This window comes from Trichechus manatus, unplaced genomic scaffold, assembly GCF_000243295.1.
Source record: "Trichechus manatus latirostris isolate Lorelei unplaced genomic scaffold, TriManLat1.0 scaffold00093, whole genome shotgun sequence".
Classification (NCBI taxonomy): Eukaryota; Metazoa; Chordata; class Mammalia; order Sirenia; family Trichechidae; genus Trichechus; species Trichechus manatus.
Genome location: NW_004444029.1, coordinates 7,873,939 through 7,894,381, shown reverse-complemented (window position 1 = coordinate 7,894,381; position 20,443 = coordinate 7,873,939). Strand labels below are relative to the sequence as shown.

General features: G+C 47.0%; 1 protein-coding gene across 2 annotated transcripts in view; it reads right to left on the bottom strand.

Annotated features, from left to right (window-relative positions):
• Window positions 1–10,564: 10,564 nt before the first annotated feature.
• MKRN1 (makorin ring finger protein 1) overlaps window positions 10,565–20,443 on the bottom strand; it is a 24,111-nt gene continuing 14,232 nt past the window's right edge. For both annotated transcript variants that reach the window (XM_004382383.2, XM_023736875.1), the window contains 6 exons: window positions 17,553–17,782; window positions 16,861–17,087; window positions 14,182–14,396; window positions 13,334–13,444; window positions 12,667–12,805; window positions 10,565–12,304 (listed from right to left, as the gene is read on the bottom strand). In XM_004382383.2, coding sequence (XP_004382440.1) covers window positions 12,092–12,304; window positions 12,667–12,805; window positions 13,334–13,444; window positions 14,182–14,396; window positions 16,861–17,087; window positions 17,553–17,782 — 1,135 coding nt within the window. In that variant the 3' untranslated portion in view covers window positions 10,565–12,091. The remainder of the gene's footprint in view (window positions 12,305–12,666; window positions 12,806–13,333; window positions 13,445–14,181; window positions 14,397–16,860; window positions 17,088–17,552; window positions 17,783–20,443) is intronic.

Genomic DNA, 20,443 nt, shown 5'->3' with positions numbered 1-20,443 from the left:
TTTACCACGTATGATGTCCTTCTCCAGGGCCTGTTCCCTCCTGATAACATGTCCAAAGTACACGAGACGAAGTTTCACTATCCTCGCTTCTAAGGAGTATTCTGGCTGTCCTTCTTCCAAGACAGATTATAGACATAAAAAAAAGGAATCAAAAAACAAGAAAAGACTACAACAACCTTATTAAAAAAAAAGCCCAGGCAGACTTGGAAGACAACCACAGAAGAGCTGCTAGAAATGAAAAGTACAGTCACTGAAATTCAAAACTCGACAGCCAAGTTAAGTCGATTAGATAGAGCTGGAGAAAGAATTAGTGAATTAGAAAATAGAGTGGAGAAAATCCTAAAGAAGCAGCACAGGAAGATAAGGAGATGGAACAATAATGATAATAAAATATAATAAAGATTAATTTAGAGGGTACAGGATAGAATTAAAATAATGACAAGATAAACATGGAAGATAGGAGGGGATAAGCAGAATTAAAGCATCTTAAGGAGTTTTTATTGTCCAGGAGAAGGATGGAGCTAACAATTTCAAACTTTAACTCAGTATATATGTTAAAAACTTAATGGCAACCACTAAAACAATAGTAATAGAATGTATAAATTCCAAACCCCCAAAGGAAAAGAAATTAAATAAACCAATCCAACAGAAAGCAGGGGGAAAAAAAGGCAAAGAAAAAGCATTAAATGTAGAAAGTACAATATGACAACAGAAGTAAATTCAAATGTGTCACTAATCACATTATTCAACAACAGAGGTTCAGATCTGGATTAAAAGAAGAAACTATTTTCAAGAGAGGCACCTGTCATGGATTGAATTGTGTCCCCCAAAAAATGGGTGTAGCAACTTGGCTAGGTCATGATTCCCAGTGTTGTATGATTGTGTTATCTGATGTGATTTCCTTATGTGTTGTAAACTCTACCACTATGATGAGATTATATGTGATCTCCTCATGTGTTGTAAATTCTATCACTGTGATGAGGTTATACTGATGAGGTTGACAAGATTAGTGTCTTAATGCAATCTCTTTTGAGATATAAAAGAGGAAGCAAGCAGAGATACATGGGAACCTCATACCACCAAGAAAGCAGTGCCAGGAGCAGAGCGCGTCCTTTGGACCTGAGGTTCCTGCGCAGAGAAGCTCCCAGACCAAAGGAAGACTGATGACATGGACTTTCCTCCAGAGCCGATGGAGAAAGCGTTCCCCTGGAGCTGATGCCCTGAATTTGGACTTGTAGCCTACTGGACTGTGAGAGAATAAATTTCTCTTTGTAAAGCCATCCACTTGTGGTATTTCTGTTGGAGCAGCACTAGATGACTAAGACAGCACCTAAAATTTAAGGACTTAAAAAAGTTAAAAGGGGTGGGAGAAGATATAAAATGCAAATGCCAGACAAAAGAAGCTGAGGAGAGACAAAACAGACTTGAAGGTAGAAAGTATTATCAGGAATATGGAAGGTTACTAGGTAGTGATAAAAGGAACTCTTCCTCAGAAGGATATGACAATTTTGAACTTGTAGGCACCTGTCTTAGTTATCTAGTGCTGCTATAACAGAAATACCACAACTGGATGGCTTTAACAAAGAGAAGTTCATTCTCTCACAGTCTATTAGGCTGCAAGTCCAAATTCAGGGCATCAGCTCCAGGGGAAGTCTTCCTCTCTCTGTCAGCTCTGGGGGAAGTTCCTTGTCATCAATCTTCCCCTGGTCGAGGAGCTTCTCAGCGCAGCAGAGACCCCGGGTCCAAAGGATGCATATTCTCCTGGCTCTTGTTTCTTGGTGGAATGAGGTCCCCGGTCTCTCTGTTCACTTCTCTGTTTTATATCTCAAAAGAGACTGGCTGAAATTGTAGATTAGTCTTGTAGCTTGAGTCTACATAACTGCCGCTAAGCCCATCTCATTAACATCGTAGAGACAGGATTTACAACACATAGGGAAATCACATCAGATGACAAAATGGTGGACAATCACACAATGCTGGAATCATGATCTAGCCAAGTTGACAGATATTTTTGGGGGACACAATCCAATCCATGACAGCACCTAATAACAACCTCATGATATATAAAGCAAAAATTATAGAAATTGCAAAATACTGACAAATCCACAATCTCGGGGGAAATTTTAACATACTTCTTTCAGAAACTGGTAAAAACAAGCTGAGAAAAGAATTAACAAGGTTTGATGAAGCTGCCAGATTCAACTGAAGCTGCCAGATTCAACTCCAAGTCTGATTCCAATGCCTGTAACTTCCGTAACAATCAGACGGTGGTAACACTCAAGGACGGGAGCTCCAGATACATTCTGTCAGGACTTAACTGCATCAGTGAAGGAAAATGCCTTGGTGGACAGGTAAGAGAAGGGAAGGCAAATGTGGGAATGGACGTACACGAGGGTCTAGACCGGCTGTCCAATGTGGCAGCCACAAGCCACATGTGAGCACTTGAAATGTGCCTTGTCTGAATTTGAGATGAACTCTAAAAAAAAAGAACGTGAAATCTCTTACTAATAATTTTTATATTGATTATATGTTAAAATGACACTTGAACATATTAGGTGAAGTAAAATATACAAAAATTAATTTCACCTATTTCCAGTGTTTTAATGTGGCTGGTAGTAAATTTTAAATTGCATGTGTAGCTCACATCCTATTCCTACTGGACAGCATTATCAATAAAGCAATGCTTCTCCAAGGGCAGTCCACCCACCACCTGTAGGCCAGTGGCCAAGGGATGCTTGTTACAGATTCCTGAGACCTCTGACTGTGTCAGAATCTGGGGGATGAGGGGGCAAGAACCCACACTTCAACCAAGCTTGCTGGTGATTCCTCTCCACAGGAAAACTTGAGGACCACTACAGGGAAAACGAGGGGACCCCTCCAGGAGATGGACTGACACAATAGCCTCAACAATGGGCTCCAATGTACCAAAGATCACGCAGATGGCTCAGGACTGGGCAACGCTCCATTCTGTGATACACATGGTTGCCACGAATCGGAGCCAACTCGACAGCAAACAGCTATAGAAGGTTAGGATAGCAACAAGATCGCAGAGGACCCATTACATTTTAATTAAGTCCAACCTATCTTTGTTGTTGCCATGAACAACCCACCATTAGCAAACACGACGGAAGTCTAGCTATGTGCCAGAGAGGACAGCCACCAAAGCAGATGGTGCTTTTTCAAATGCCCGGTGTTGTTCCAAAGAAAGGGTTACACGAAGCAGGACCCCACAGGGCAGACCAGGAAATTGTCAGCAACAAGCACTGAGCGCTGTCAGAGGCTGAGCAGGAGCTGAGAATAATGCCAACTTTGGTCCACGGTGAACTATGACACGCTCTCCCAGTGGTCTTCCTGCATTTCTCTGCCCAGAAACTTCAACCCCTAATCTGAAAACCTCACCAGCTTGAGGATTATGCACTCCGGGGTCATTATCTGGCACGGAACAAGTCCTACGAACAGGTTACACATGAGAACCAGGTCACCTAATCCCATCAACCTGTAATTAGCCAGCCTGGGGTTCTGTGGAAATTACAGTGCTCGGATAGATGAAAAGGACTCATAGCGCCAGCGACTGGCACAGCCTCCCTGGACGAGGGCACGCCAAGGTCTCGGCCTCCCTGGGTGAGGGCGTGCCAAAGTCTCGTCTCCTGTAAAAAGACGGGCAGGGGAGGCTTTTCTGGAGCTTGCCAGTCTCCTAAAACCAGCTCAGACAGACTTCGCTCCACAGATGCGGGGCGGGGAAGGCTGTGGTCATTGGATTCTGGCGTTTTTCTCACACCCCCAAAATGGCATAGTCGCTAACAAGCGAGTTGTATGAAATTAAGTTCCAAAAAGGACATTTCAGAAGAAAAAAATTATGAAAGTCTCAATACTGTATTTTGTCTGCTAGTGTCCACTGCCATTTCCGTGCGTGATGAAATCTTTCAGTTAATATTTCAGTATTTGTAGACAGTTTCTGAATCTCCTATTACTGATACGATCTTTTAATAGTAGTAGGAATATGCTACAATAATAACAGCGGCACACACACAGAGCAGCCCCTGTGCCCCTCACTGGACCAAACACTTTATTTGTACTAATATAATCCTGCCAACTACCTTTCGAAGTAGGTGCTACTTATAATTCCTAACCCTGGTGGTGCAGTGGTTAAGAGCTTGGGTGCTAACCAAAAGGTCAGGAGTTTGAATCTACCAGCCACTCCTTGGAAACCCTGTGGGGTAGTTCTGCTCTGTCCTATAGGGTCGCTATGAGTTGGAATCAACTCAACAGCAACAGGTTTGGGTTTTTGGGTTTTTGATACTTAAATGGGGGAGCCCCGGTGGCTGCAGTGGTTAAGTGCTTGGCTGCCAACCGAAAGGTGGGGAGTTCGAACCCACCAGCTGCTCCACGGGAGAAAGATGTGGCAGTCTGCTTTTGTAAAGATCACACCCTTGGAAACCCTTTGGGGCAGCTCTACGTTGTCCTGTAACGCCACTATGAGTTGGAATGGATGGCAATGGATTTTTTAATCACTTAAATGAAGATATGAGACACAGGAAAGTTAAGTGACTTGCCCAAGGTCACACAACTAGGAAGTGGCAGAGTCAGGATTCAAACCCAAGTGGTATGGTTCCAGAACCTGCACTCCTAACAACTGTGCTACACTCCCTCAGAGCGGTATCACATCCCCCACACACACTCATACACACAAAAATGCACTCATTCCAAGGAATTCTCCCATACATACATTCCAACACCTCCAAAGTCAAGCTGTGCAGCTATCAGGGTAAAAGAAGCAGAGGAGGGTGGGGCGGGAGCAGGGGCAGGGGCAAGGGTGGAGATGGGCAGGTAGGCAGGTGGGTGAGGCTAAGCCCATTTAACTGCCCGCTGAGTGACTTCCTGTACCACTTCTGTTCCAAGTGAGCCAGGGCAAATCCACAGAGCGCCCCCCCCCGCCGCCCCCTCCAGCACCCTGGGGGTAAGGAAGGGGATGGGAAGCAAACACGTTTCAGTGCTTCCTGCTGGATGACTGAGGAGGTTCTAGGGATTCATAGCACCAAGGGCAGTAACGTGTCTGCGTTGTTTTTATTTTCCAAAAATACCAATAAAGGGCCCATAGCAGACCCTGAGATCAGTTATGGGGTGAACACAGGGGTGGATTATCCAATAGGCAAGGTAAGTACGGTGCTTACTCAGCTTTCCAGATGATCATAGTGAACAATTTCACATTTACACCACATCGAAGATTCTGCCTCTAGGTGTGGCTGGCATCTGTCTCTCGCCCAACCTCACAGCACCTTCCTACAGAATCAAAGCTCTTTTCAAATTTATAATCCCTGACAGTAGCAGATGACCCAGTAAGCAAGGTAAGCACAGTCTTACTTATGCTTACTTACTAATCTGTAGTGAACCATTTCACTACAGATGATCTGGGAAGCAACGTAATTGTGCCTATCGGATAATCTGCCCGATTCAAAGACTGTTCTTCACCTGATAGATTTTGCATTTATCTAATCAAAAGTCTTATGTAGCATATCAAGATGTCTCCAGAACTGGAAAGACCAATATTTAAAAGGGATGACATACTGATGATATATTTTTAATAATATTTTATTGTTCTGAAGGTGAAAGTTTACACAGCAAATTAGTTTCTCATTTAACAATTTCTACACAAATAATATTCAGTGATATGGGTTACATTTTTCCCAATGTTGTCGTCATTCTCATTCATTCCATTCTGGTTGTACCATTTCCAGGACTCTAGTTTCCCTGCTCCGTTACCTTCTTGTCTTTAGAGTAATTTTTGACCATTTGGTCTCAGATGGATGATTTTTATTTTAATAATATTTTATTGTGTTTTAGGTGAAAGTTTACACAGCAAATTAGGTTCCAGTTTAGCAATGTTTATACAGATTGTTCCGGGACATTGGTTACAATCTTCACAATGTGTCAGCGTTCTCGTTATTTCCATCGTCTGTTCTGTTTCCATTGATCTAGCTTCCCTTCCCCTCCTTGCCTTCTCACCTTTCCTTCTGGGTAAATGTTGACCATTTGGTTTCCTACAGTTAATTGTTTAAAAGAGCACATTACTCACGGGTGATACCGATTATTTCGCATCACATAGAGATGATTTTTTAAAGAAGTTCAATACTCATGGGTGCTATTCTTTATTTTATGAGCCAATCTGTTATTTGGCTAAGCGGTGACCTCAAGGGATAATTTCGCTTTAAGGTATCCAAACAAAGTAAACCTACTGCCATTAAGTCAATTCCAGCTCATAGCGAGCCTACGGGTCACAGAAGAACTGCCCCATGGGGTTTCCAAGGCTGTCAGTCTTTATGGAGGCAGACTGCCACATCTTTCTCATGCGGAGCAGCTGGTGGGTTCCAACCGCCAACCTTTGGGTAGCAGCCGAGCACTTAACCACCGAGCCACCAGAGCTCCCTCCCTTTAAGGTTTAGTGATGATGATATTCATTCTTCACTTATTGGGAATACACATTATCCAAACACACCATGTAGTTTTTAGAAAAGTGCTTGCAAATAGAAGCCTCAAGTCTTCTCATCTAATTTAGAAACAAAACTCAAATTACAAAAATAAAATGTCTAACATTTGCTTTAAAAAAAGAGGTTATTTTTTAAAGAACAAAATATGAACATTCACAATCACAGATCACGTTGCTGTCATCTACCAATCTATCTTTTACTACCTATTTACCTCCAAACCCAAACATGGGTTATTTTAAAATTCAAGCAATGCTTTAACATAAACAGTAAGCATCACTTCAAATGCTGTACAGTCAATATGCCTTAACATAAATTAAGAATAGCATTTTAAGTGAATTGTATACTACAATCTTTAAAAATTTATCAGCCAATAAAGTATTTCTTTTAGCTATAACCATTATGTACCATGCAAAAACATGGGAACGTTTTACACTCCCTAAGGAGAGTTACTAAGATTAGATGTTACTAAGAAATAATGAAGCAAGAGGTTTGTTATTTTGGGGGGTGGGGGAACGTTGGGAACACCGGCTTTAAAAAAGCGGATTCTTTTCCTATTGAGCATTTCTATAAATTTTTCCCATTCTGCTCACTGCAGGAAATTTTTAAATGTCAGAAAAGCTGAAGACTATTGAGTTCACCAGGGTCGCACGCAGCCGCTTGCTCAGCATGGTCGAGTACAGTGTATGTTCCATCTCTTTTCTACCCGTTTATTTTCTGTAACATCTCAACATGCACAGGGATGTAGCTATGACTCAGCTAGCCCTCAAGAGGTTAAGCCCTGCCCTTGCCATTTTCCCCCTGGGGGGCCTCCGTGTTCCCGCCTGGAGAAAGAGGCGGCCTTCTGCCCCTCCGCTCACAGCCGCGTGGGCACCGCGAGCAGTGCGCGTTTTCTCACACTGCGGCCTGCAGACGTCGGGGTCTCTGGGGTTCCCAAGTCCTCCTTCTGGAGGGTAAGACAACAGGCTACTACAGCAGTGTTCCTCAAACTTCCGGCACAATCCAGACTGAGAAACACATTGTATATTTCTACCCAGTAAAGCTTATCCTTGAAGCTCTGGTGGCACCGTGGGTAAGAGCTCGGCTGCTAACCAAAAGGTCGGCAGTTCAAATCCACCAGCCGCTCCTTGGAAGCCCTATGAGGCAGTTCTACTCTGTCCTATAGGGTCGCTATGAGTCGGAATCGACTCGACAGCAACAGGTTTAAAGCTTACTCTTATCATGTGAGCTGCCCTTTGCATCCTGAAATATACTACTCATGTTCTTAAATGTGGCTCATGACCATTAAAATGTTTCCCAACTCATGAAGGCGTCACAACCTGCAGGCTGAAAAACACCCGCTACCCGGTTACGCTACCCAGCGGGACGACTAGCAAGGAAGCCACTCATGTGCACTGTGATCCCCAACACCTAAGACGGGACTATCAGTCAGAGGGTAACAGTTACGTTCTGGCCATCTCTGTAGCCTGCGGGGTTTCAACAAGGCATATGGTCTGCAAGAAACTGTAATTCCTTACAGCTGAATCTCTTGATCCAAACAAACTTCATGATTAAAAACAGAAGTTATCCCCCAAACCTGGAGGTTTCCGAGTCCACAGGGTGGAGAAACAGCTGTTGAAGTCAGAAAGGCCCACTGATGAGGGGATGGTATTGGACACAAGGCAAACCTGTTACCAAGGTCACCCACCCGTGTGGGGAAGGTCCAGAAAGGTGACCAAGAGCAGCAGTTCTCAAGAAGCCTTGATCTGGAGTCCAAGCCACACACCCACCATTCCCACACCAGCTGTTTGACACTGGGCTGGACCTTGGTTTCTTCAGTTGCAATGAGGCTAATCGCGGCCTTCGCTGCCTTACAGACTCTCTGTGAGGTCAGAGATGGCGGCTGTGGACGTGCATTATGCTGCACCATGCTGGCCATCACTTGGAGATGGTGCTATGGACGGATGGTGTGGGCTTCAAATCACAGCCCGGCTTCTCCAACAGTGGGGAGGTGGCTTTAGGAGACAGACGGGGCATCCCCTTGGGACAGGACGCTGGGGGTGGTGACTTCAGGAGAGGGGCTGGTTCCAGTGAGAACCGGAACGTAGAAGTAACGGCGTGACCCAAACTGCAACGATACTACCTCCCACCCACTAGAACGGCTATAATCAGACAGACAGACAGTAACGAGTGTGGGTGAGGCCGCGGGGAAACTGACACCCGGGGTATACACTGCTGGTGGGAGTGGGACATGGTGCAGCGGCCGAGGAAATGCTTGGTGGCTCCTTAAAAATTAAAACATAGTTACCACAGGACCTAGCAATACCACCCCCAGGTATATACCCAAGAGAACTGAAAACATACGTTCACACAAAAACGTGTACACGAACGTTCACAGCAGCACTGTTCCTAATAGCTACAGATGGAAACCCAAACATCCATCAACCGATGACTGGGTAAACAAAACCCGCTTTAGCCACACACGTCACTTCTGCTCACGTCACCGGCCCACCAAAGTCCAACGGGGCCTGGCAGCCCTTCCACGCCCCCAGGAAGCAGAGACCTGGAAATCTGGGGCCCAGCACCGAGACTCCCCAATACCTGCATCAACAGCACGCCTTTTCTCCCCACCCCACCCCACCCCAGATCTTGGCAGTATCTGCTTCATTTTCTCTAAGCTTTTTAAAAAGAAGACTCCGTGTGTGTCCATGGGTGTTACAGAGATGCAAGCATCACCTACCTACGGTGTGTGAACGGCAGGAAAGAGGCGGAGGTCAGAGTTTTGTGCATACAAGGGAGTGAGAAGTCCCGCCTGCCACCACTGACCCCTAACTCCTTCTGCAGGCAGCACCTCTACTGTAGGGGACGGCCGTGGGCAGAGGGAGCTGTCTCAGTGCGACAGTGACCGGGCAGCAAAAGGCACACGGGTCGCTCAAAGACATAAACATCCCAAGTCACAAAGGGGGCTGTTCCAAACGTACCCAAAACACCACACCCATGGCCGGTGAGCCGGTTGCTACTCACGACAACCCTATGTGTCACAGACAACTGCTCCATACTGTTTTCTTGAATGTAATCTTTACGGAAGCAGATCACCAGGCCTTTCTTCCGCAGTGCTGCTGGGTGGGTTCGAACCACCCACCTTTGTGTTAGCAGTCAAGTGCCAACTGTTTGCGCCAGAGACCTTGTTCTGAATATATGCCTACCTACCCTCCAGAAGCAGCCCAGCATCAGTGCCTGAGTCTTGCCCACACTGTACCCCCAGCCCCGACTCAGACATGCCCACAGAGCAGCTACTGATGAGCCACCTTCTACTTTGCAGACACAAAAGAGCAGAGCTTTTACTGTCTCCCCACCGTCTCCAACACAGTCACCTTTCCTCTGAGGCTCTCCGGCAGCCCCTGCGGGGAGACGTGGCCCCCAGCGCGGGGTGATCAGTAGCAGCTGAGGGCGGACTTCTGTCTTCTGGAAGGGAGCTGTTGGCACGTGAGCTTCCACACACACACTCCGCAGGGAACCCACAGCCGTTAGCATGACAAGACGCAGGGTGATGTACAATGCCTAGATGTGGAAGCATTTCCAATAGCATCAATTCTTAATATCTTATGACCGAGAGGCAGTGTTTGTACCAAGAAGTACTGCAAACAAGTCTGCAGGTCTTCTATAGGTGCGATGGAATGGTTTTTATTTTGTTAATACAAAAATATGCAATAATGATTTAAAAAACCCACCCTTTACAAAACACAGTGGTATGTCGTGACCTACCTGGTTGTTATCTGGGGTTGTGGAGCTGGCTCAACCACAAGCACCTGGTGGCAGAGAAGTGGCCAGTGCCCTTGGCTGATAAAGGCGGGCCACAGTGAGTCTCGCCAATTCTAAAATATGGAAGAGTTGGATGAGGCTGGCTGGTGACACCTCCCTCTTTCTTGCAGGCATTTCCCAGCAGGCTAGAGGTCTTAGAATAGGTGTCCCTTTTCTCAGTAAAACTATATCCCCAGACACTTGACTAGCTGATAAACTGCCCAGTCAACGAAAGAAACAAAGGTTATATTCTGACGTCTGCAAATTTCAACACAGCTCATTACACAACACAGAAAGCCACCTTGTTTTTTGTTGTTGCTGTTTTTTTTTTGCTATTGTTTTATTTGGGAAAAGTGCTTCTTACAAAAGGGCAGCTGCAAAATACAGAGACCTCTGTGACAATTACTTGTTTTTCATAAAGTGAAAGAATGGGTGGATCCAAGGAGTCAAAGCAGTAGATGGACAACCAGGAGCATTTCCAAGTCATTTTCAGAAACAGAGCAACAAAATGCGAAGCTAAAATTTCCTGTTATGCAATCCCCAACTCAACCTCCGCCTGTCTCGTGGCCTGCCACCCCGCCACCCGTCAGTGGAGAAGCGTGGCTTGTTACTGTCACCCACTGCTCCACTGCAGAACACACCTTAGAACACGGTTCTGAATCACATCTGTCTATCTGCAAGGCTCAGGGGTGGGATGAGGCAAATACCCACAAAAACCCAACAACACAACCCCTCCAACGAGAACAGTGGTCAAAAATGCCTGTACCAGAGAGGCTCGGAGCTCACGACCCAACGAGAACAGTGTTCGAAAAGTGCCTGTACCAGAGAGGCTCGGAGCTCATGACACATGAAATCCAACGGTGTGTCTGAGACCCAGCTTGTGTTAATAGAAGGGATAACCAGGTAGTTTTCACCTCTGGGCTAATCCCGTTTCTCTATTTACAGAGAGCTGGCACTGCTTTATAAACATCTGCCAACGTCGATACACTGCCGTGCCCTTTACGCTCTATCTGCTGCGCTAGGCTGAAACCACTACGTCGGGTTCTCCGCTAGGGCTAAGGAGACTGCTTCTACGCAGGGAGGAGGCTGGTCACACACGCCCACTCGCTCACGCCAAGTCAACTTGGAAGTCAACTTCCAGCTCGGCGCTGCCCTCACGCCATCTATCTTTTACACGTATGTGTCTTTCACAAGCTTTCCTATCATGCTAAACACGGGAAAAATCTCAACACATTCACACCTGGCTCTGGGTACCCAGTAGTATTACTCGTGTGCAAGTCAACAAGAGACCACACCCACACAAGGACAAGTGCACGCAGTGGGGCTCACAGGGTGGGGACAGATATAAAGACACGTGTGCAGGCTTCACCAGGAGCCGAGGCCGCCACCTCGTCGGTCACTAGGAGGAGGCCGCTTGCCAACTGAGGACCCTGTCCCATCACCCCTAGTCCTGGACTCCAAAGCCAGGCCGATGCTTTTGCTCTGCACCTGGGGTCCTCAAAGCAAGCGTGGCCAAGTCCGCACACACTGCCCTAGAGCTGTGAGTCTGCCTGGCAACAGATGATGCAACAAACCTATGCTAACTGTCTGACAGTTAAATTCATATTACAAAAAAAACTAACTTCAAGGTTTATTTTTGTAACGTTTTTAAACAGAGAAAACACCACACTCCTGGGGGGAAGGTGAGGGCGGAGGAGACAGACCCTGGGTAAGATGACAACAGCACCTGGGGCGGGCAGGCCTGCCTAGGAGACACTCAGGCCCCGCCACACCCCCCGGGAAGAGCCACTGGCCGAGGCGCAGACCAGTCCGCGCGCGGCTGCCCGCCGCTATAGGTCCAAGTCGTAGAAGTCTTCCAGCTCATCGTGAAACAAGTCCCACTCGTCTTCCGAGTCTGTCAGGTCGTCGTCCCCACCTGCGGCCAAAAGCATAAGCAACATCTCGCCCAGCTCAAAGGTGACCACCTCTTCTTCGTCGGTGTCAAAAGGGTTGCTGTTCTCTCTTTCCTCAATGAGCTCCCAGAAGTGGTTCCTTCGTTGGGCCTGTAAAAAACAAGGCCGTGATAGGGACGGCACTGCTGGCCGAGCGGTATCTTCTAGGCTGCGGTCTAAGGCAAACCGCCCAGCACAGCGAGGGCATGACGAGCCGGACTTCTGCTTAGGGTCTCCATGTTACCAGCTCCTCCCCTCGGGTACTTGGTGCACTCGGCTTAGTCTAGAGCGTCAAGCACTCCACTTTGTCCTCGCTCATCCCTCCCAGGTTCCTGAGGCTTCCTTCCTCCTGTCACACTCTAGTCTCACTCCCAGACCTCAGTGTTAATCTTCGCCTTCCCCTACCCCAACCTGTGCAGGACTCAACGGACAGCGAGGAATTTCCCCTCCTTTAAGAAAAACGCGAGAGTTACCCGGCATCTGCTCGATGCTCCCACTTTCTGTCTCTGTGGCTCCTCTCTACGGCCATCAGGGTAGGCGTGCTTGTAAAAACAGTTCCCTCCAAACGGGCAGCTCCCACGTCCTTCATCAAAATACCTGCACGCCTTGTTGCTGGAAAGGAAAATATCGCAACCCTTATTCACACTGGATTTCAGGCCTGCACTGGCTATCATCCGGGCGGGGTCGAGCCAGCACGTCTGTCTACAGCCCTCCCCAGGTGCGTTCTGAGACACGTGCGCTCGTGCACGACACTAACGAGGCACAGGCACGCTGCCCAGTCTACGCTGGGGAACAGCTCTAACACCACAGAGCCAGGGGTGGCCTCTGGAAGCCAACGCACGGGTTAACACAGGACAACTCTAACATGGACTGCAATCCGGTCGTGCCCCAGCCACGGGGCTATAGCGACTGGCAGCACAGACTCTGTTGTAACGCAGTCTCTTGGCGTGCACCCCAAGGACTGTGTTATAGCAGCGCACACAGTGGGCAGGTGCTGTCAGAGGTGACAAACGAACCGTACTGGGAAGTCAAAGAAAGGGTAGGAAGGAGGTAGGAGTAGATTACGCAGCACTGTTCTTTTCAAAGTGAGCCCAAGCACCGTTGGGGTCTTAGATGGAGAAGAGGCTGCCGTGCTCATACCTCATTGCCTCCTTGTATTTCTGAATCAGTTTCTGCTTCTCTTCTTTCTCCTCCACCCAGTACTCACTTGGAATGACAAAGTTAGATGTGATCCGGCATTCGGGGCAGGACCTGGGAAACAATGAAGAGGCTGCAGTGCAAATCCCCTTTCAGGCCCACGCTTCTCCAGGACACACCCTGGTGCGCCACACCCAGCTTTACAACTGAACTGGGGCAGGTGGGCAGCTCCTGAAAGGGTTCCACAGTCACACAACTGACCACTCCTGGGAGGCAAGACAAACGCCTTCATCAACTCAACTCATTGGCTAGCCAGTTCTTTTTTTAAAAAAAATAGTAACTTAGGTAAAAAAAAAACAACAAAAAAGACATTTCACACAGACTCCTTTTTCTTTCGTTTAAATAAATTTATTTCTTGTAACTTTGCTCTGTTTAGAGTATGTCGTTTTGTTCAGTTATGAGAACAATCTTTAAAGGATGGTGACTTGTGGGCTAGCTTAATGGATGGAACAGGAAGGTGGAAAATGTAAAATGTCAGGAAACATACATTCAGAGCTAGGTGCGTCTGCTCATCGAGCCTCCACTGGCTAATCCATGACAGTCTCCTCAGAAAAAGCACGAAGATTCTACTAACCGATACAGACGGTTGCCTCATTCAAATTAAAGTAGATATACCAACTAACCTAGAAGCTAGCTGAGATACAAAGAAGAAATCCCAATCAGAAGAATACCCCAGTTTCAAGATAAAATGCATGCATTTAAATGCGGTCCATCTGGTTGAAAGTTGGCACAAGATACTAAATTCTTCCCCAAACTAGAAAGCACAAACGGAGATTGGGGAGGAGTCTCACTTTATGATCTTGCTCTCAAATTGCTTAGCACTCCTCCACTTGCGGATACACTTGAGACAGTAGGTGTGGTTGCAGTTGGAGAGGATCCCAAAGCGGCGCTCGCTGGGGTTGGCCTTCTCATAGACCACCTCCATGCAGATCCCACACACCATGTCCTTGCTGCGCTGGACAGCGAACGAGAGCTCCATGTCCTTCTCATGGGCCTCGATGCAAGACTGGAGAGAGCAAGAGACACGAAGTGCGGTCAAGTCACTGCACGCGAGAGGTGGAAAACTCAACAGCTGGCAACTCACAATCAGAGAATCAAACGGGCACCTGAAGGAGCCTGGGAAGGAGGATGGCCCCCGTGTGACGGAAAAACGAGCTCTGTTCAAAGTGGACACGAGTGTACTGACATCTGGGGACCTCACAAGACTATAAAACCCACTCTGAAAGACTTCGTTTCGGAACTGAAAAGCTACCCGACTTTCTCCGTCCTACCCTGGTAGCTCAACCCTCGCTGTTAGCCGCACTCAAGACAGCGTTCATACTAAGTTTGCTGGCTTTTTGGTTTACAGCTGGAGAATGCAATGAGGATCAAGGCCCCCATTTACACCTGTCAGAAGAGAAGAGCAAAGGAGACTAACGTTTACCAGGTGACAAATGTGTGACAGGCACAGAACTGTCAAATGCCCTAAAAAAAAAACAGCTTTACTAAGATACATTCACACACCATACAATTCATCCACTTCAAGTACAAAAGTAAACGGCTTTTAGAATGTTCACAGAATTGGGCAACCATCCCCACAATCAACAGAACATTTTCATCACCCCAGAAAGAAACCCTATACCCACTAGCAGTCGCTCCCCATTTCCCCCAATCCCCTCCAGCTCTAGGCAACCACTAATCTACTTTGTCTCTATCAGTTTGCCTATCCTGGACGTTTCATATAAACGGCATCATTCAATACGTGGTCTTTTGTGTCTAGCTTCTTCCATTCCGCACAATGCTTTCAAGGTTTGTCCGTGCTGTAGCGTGTTATCAGTGCTTTGTTCCTTTTTCCTGCCAAATGATACCCCACTGTGCGTACAAACCGCACGTCGTTTATCCACCCGTCAGTGGCTGGGCATTTAGGCCGTTTCCAGCTTTCAGCTATTATGAATAATGCTGCTATGAACACTGAAATGTGAGTTTCCTATAATTTTTGAGACTCAAGTCTTTGTCTTCTCCACTCGTAACTACTCCTAGCTGGGCGGGCTTTGGCCTGTGGGCCTCAGTGGGCCAGGCCCCGTCTTCGAGTGGAGATCACAAGTTTTCTTTAAGAAACATGCTTGTTATAAAAAAATATGAAAAACATAGAAAAGCAATAGAAAAAAAGTCACCTATAATCCCACCTAAAACACTTATTATTTTAGTTTATTTCCTTGTCTTTTTTAAAACCTTCTATATATTTAACAATCCTCAAAAATAGGCATTATCTTTGGCAATCAACCCAAAACACCAAACCCAGTGCAGTCAGTTCTGACTCATGGTGACCTTACAGGACAGAGCAGAACTGCCCCATAGGGTCTCCAAGACTGTAAATCTTCACAGAAGCAGACTGCCACATCTTTCTCCCGAAGAGTGGCTGGTGGGTTTCAACTGCCGACCTTTTGGTTTGCAGCCAAGTGCTTAACCACTGCATCACCAGGGCTCCTATTATTCCCAATATATAGATGAAAAATTTAGAGAGATTTAACCTGCCCAAACGCACACAGCTAGCAGGCTATGAAGGCAGGATTTCAAACAAGGTCTATGTTACACCATGCTTCACCTCCCCCAACCAGATTATTTTTATCAAATAGAGATGAAATGATAATTAGAAGAAAATTTACTCCAATAATGATAAGGTCTGTGATGCAATGTCTTCCCAACACGGAGTTCGTGCTGTGAGTGGGTTGAAAACCCCCAGTCTGAACCCCTCATATATTGCTAGTGGGACTGTGAAATGGAGCCACCACTCCAGCGAAGAGTTTGGCAGATGCTCACAACGCCAGACATCGGGTTACCGTATGACCCAGCAATTCCACTCCTAGGTATACAGCCAGGAGAGACAAAAATATATGTCCACATCCACCAACGGAATATTATTCGGTAGGAAAAAGGAATGAAATTCTGATACGTGTTACAACAGGAATGAACCTCGAAAAGAGTATGCAGCGTGAAGTCAGTTAGTCACTAAAGGCCACATATTGTATGATCCCATTTACATGAAGTTTGCGGCTAGACAAATCCAGGGAGAGATAGGAGATTACGTAGTTGTCACCAGGGCTGGCGGGAGGGAAGAATGGGGGTGTTGGGTTTCTTTTGGGGGTGACTGAAATGTTCCAAAATTAGACAGGAGAGTGATAACGGTCCAACCACTCTGTAAATCTACTAAAACCGATGAAATGTACATTTTAAAAGAGTCGATTGTTTGGTGTGTGGATTATACCTCGAAAAACTGTGATTTAAAAAAAACAGAAACAAAAAACTTGCATAGTCTGAGGTTCTGGAAAGGGGACTTCTTGAAAAAGCATTTCTGGGAGCCAGGCGGGAAACCATCCCTACTGCTGCTAACCGTTCAATTCACCAGATGTTTCTCTGAAATGAACGGCAACGTGGTAAGAGCGAACTCGTTTCTCACACCTACAAACATACGCACGTCCCTGCAGACTTACTTTAATGTGCTGTGACCGCTGGGCAGCATCCACGGGGTGCAGGACCTGCAGCCCACACATGTCACATGAATCTCCGTGCAGATAGACACAGTTCTCCCCGTAACGGCACTCCCCCACTGCAGCATAGGGGCAAAGCTGCTGCTTTGTCTCCACAGCAGGCTGCTCCTTCTCTGATTCTTCCTTGGTCACTGAGCCCTGTGGGGGTACTTCAGTGCAGGAAGGGGCAGCTGAAATGTTTAAGAGGGCAGTAAAGGTTCAAGGGGCACAAGGCAGATATATAAACTATAAGGTAACTGAGAAGCTAACGGAACAGAAAAAATACAAAAGAACTTCAATTAAACTGCAAAACGGTCTTCTGAACTACTTCCCTCACTTCTGAAAGACATGAATTCTTTCTGACATTTCCAAGATCAGGCTTGCAGGAACACAGCTGCTGTGTATTTCTTGTGCAACTGAAATTTAATTCTAAAAAATACTATGACGAGATGCTTGTTTTTCACATCATATTAAATTCACTTCTATCGGGATGCAGAGTTTCTCTCACTCCACCTACCAGTCTTAGGTAATCTGACTTCAAGCAGTAAAATTACGCTCCATATGAAGACAGGGAGCGGGAAGGGGGAGAAAACTCAGCTAGCTGATGACTGACCGCCTGAGCCTCTGACCCTGACCTTCCTCGTGAGAATACTCACCACGGCCACAGTAAGGCTGCCCGGGGACAAACTCGATGGCATTCACCCAGTCCTCCGCAGCTGCCCCGACAGTCGCCAAGTCTGCATTTCTCGCCTCAGGCTCACTGGCACTCATTCCAACAAGTGGTCCAACTCCTGATGAGAGGCTTGAGGAAGCAGCAAGGGATGGTTTTGTGGTTGGATCTGTAGCAGCTGCTTCTTCCTGTTTCAATGGTTTGCTATGTTCATATCTAAAAAACAGGAAAGAGTCAGCAGTCACCATCTAAACACAAGGAGCCTCCAGATGGAGCAGAGGACTACTCCCTGATGCTCTCCTTGTGTCCCCTCCAACGTCAGCGTGCACGTGGAGCACCGGGGAAACTGCTCACGCGCAGGTGCTGGATCTGTAAGTCTGGAGGGGGCCGCGATTCTGCAGGTCTTACAAGCCCCCGTACCACGCCAACACTGCTGGTCTAGGGACACACTTTCAACAGCAAGACCACAGGCCAGGGGTCCACAGACTGGAAAGCGTCCCATGAGGGAACACTTCAGGCCTGGCAGGCCATCTGGCCTCTGCGCAGTCACAGCAACACTCAAGTATGTAAATTTCATTCACACAAACAACCCCAAGGCCAGACGTGGCTTTCAGGCCATGTGTGCACACCCCTGTTGTGGACCAGTTATTCCACTTCAAATCCCACCCCAGTCAGGAGTTTCCGATGGGTGATGATCTACAGGGCCCACGGTAACTCTGCTAAAGACAGCGTGCAGCTAAGATGAACTGAAGAGTTCCTCAAGGCAAGGCTGACACGCAAACTGACTAAGAAGAAATGTGTAGCTTTTACCTACACGCATTGAAAATGCTCCCAATTTTAAAAGGAAAATGAAGTATTTACAAAATATATACTGCATATTTTCTTTTTTATAGCCATTCACCTAATTACGTCCTTACACATTCTCTCCTTTCTTTTCATCCATAAAACTACCGTTAAATCACATCTCAAACAACAGAAAAAATTCTATTTTCTTCAAGAGAAAATTCTCACAATTCCTTGAGCATTTTATGCTAAGAGTTACATTCTGACACAATTAATTAATCAGACAAAAATGTATGTACTAAATCTGAACTGTGCTAGAACTGCTGGTGTGTATGAGAACCATGGGTCAGAGTCCCTGGGTGGTGTAAGAAGTTACAGTGCTAACCAAAAGGTTGGCAGTTCGAGTATACCCAGAGAGGCACCTCGGAAGAAAGGCCTGGCAATCTACGACTGAAAAATCAGCTCTTGAAAACCCAATGGAATACAGGTCTACCCTGACACACATGGGGTCACCATGAGTCAGAACTGACTCGACTGCAACTACTTTTTTTTTTCCCAGTCACGGGTCATCTGTGTTACGGGGGTCTGTGTTTACACCTGAAAAAGCAGCAAAGCCTAACTAAAGATGTCCTTTGGCTTACAGCAAACATTTGCTGAGCCAGTCTTTGCGTATTAGCTCAACCTCCACCTTCATACTAAGCATCGGGCAGCCCACTGCGTCTCGCAGTACATGTCAGGGAGCCCACCTGCCATCACCTACAACAACCGGGTGCATCTTATCCATAGCTTGGAATCACGGGAGCTGAGGGATGAGGGGAAGGGACCATTACTGACGTGTCCTTCACGTGTATCTCACATCAGCGTCAAACAACCGTGAGGAATACTGTCATCCTTTCAGAGGTGGTGGAACGGTCACGAAGTGGACGGTGGGTCTCGGTTCAGCGTGACTCTAGCACCGCTCACTCCAGTATGGCAGCCACTGGCCACACCTGGCTGTTTACACAGGCACTCAGTGGAAAATCCGCTCCCCAGTCCTCACACCAGTCACTTCTCCTACTGTCCCACAGCCACACGCTAACTCCCGCAGACAGAGAACAGACCCGCCCTCTACACCGCAGCCCTGCTCGCCGCCTTCCCAGGGGCCGGGGGGAACCTCAGGAACCTAGCCCCAACCCTCACTCCTCAGATGACGTTTCCCCCTCATTCGAAAGGGAACTTCAGAAAAATATTTTATTATTTTCACAGCCTTTAAATTAGAAAAAGTTTTGGAGGATGAGATGAGGATGAAGCGAGAAGCTACGTGAAGAGATACGGAAGGTCCCTTTCCTTCTCCTTTGCACCTTGGCTGTGCGGACCGCAGGGTGAGTGACTCACAGGAGCACTCACTGCCCAGGACCAGCAGGCTCACTGTCGTCTCATCTCTACAACGCAAGTACCAGGAGTGCACTTTGGTGGAAGGTAAATTTAACTACCAAGAAGTCAACGAGGCTGAGTAAAACTTCAGAAAATATGGTATCAGTTCGCTAGAGAACCGACAGTTACAAATAAGTTTTGCTGCTTCCAAATATTCCACATTTTCTATGGTCATAAAAGAATCTGTTTTAAGAACAGACTAAAAACAAGTTGAGATGCCGTATTATATTCAGGAGCCCTGGTGGCGCGGTGGTTAAGAGCTTGGCTGCTCACCAAAAGGTCGGCAGTTCGAATCTACCAGCTGCTCCCTGGAAGCCCTGTGGGGCCGCCCTGCTCTGTCCTGTGAGGTCGCTGTGAGTCGGAATCGGCTCGGTGGTGACAGGCTTTTATATCACATTCACACGGTTCATGTAGCTGATCGCCACCTGGTACCAAACACCTACCCGCGTCGAGGACGCACCGTGTACCGAGGAGTCAACGGTGAAGAAACAGGGTCCCTGCCGTCGGATGAGAATCTATTTTGAAAATTAAAACTTTTAAAATTACGAGTTCCTCTAAAAAAGGAACACACATCAAATGAAAACTTCACTCTGAGGGATGACACCGAGAGGGAAAGGCAGTAGTTAACTTAAGTGCAGATGGCCTCAAGTCGAACTATTGAGGCCAAGGTCTAACTCCCCG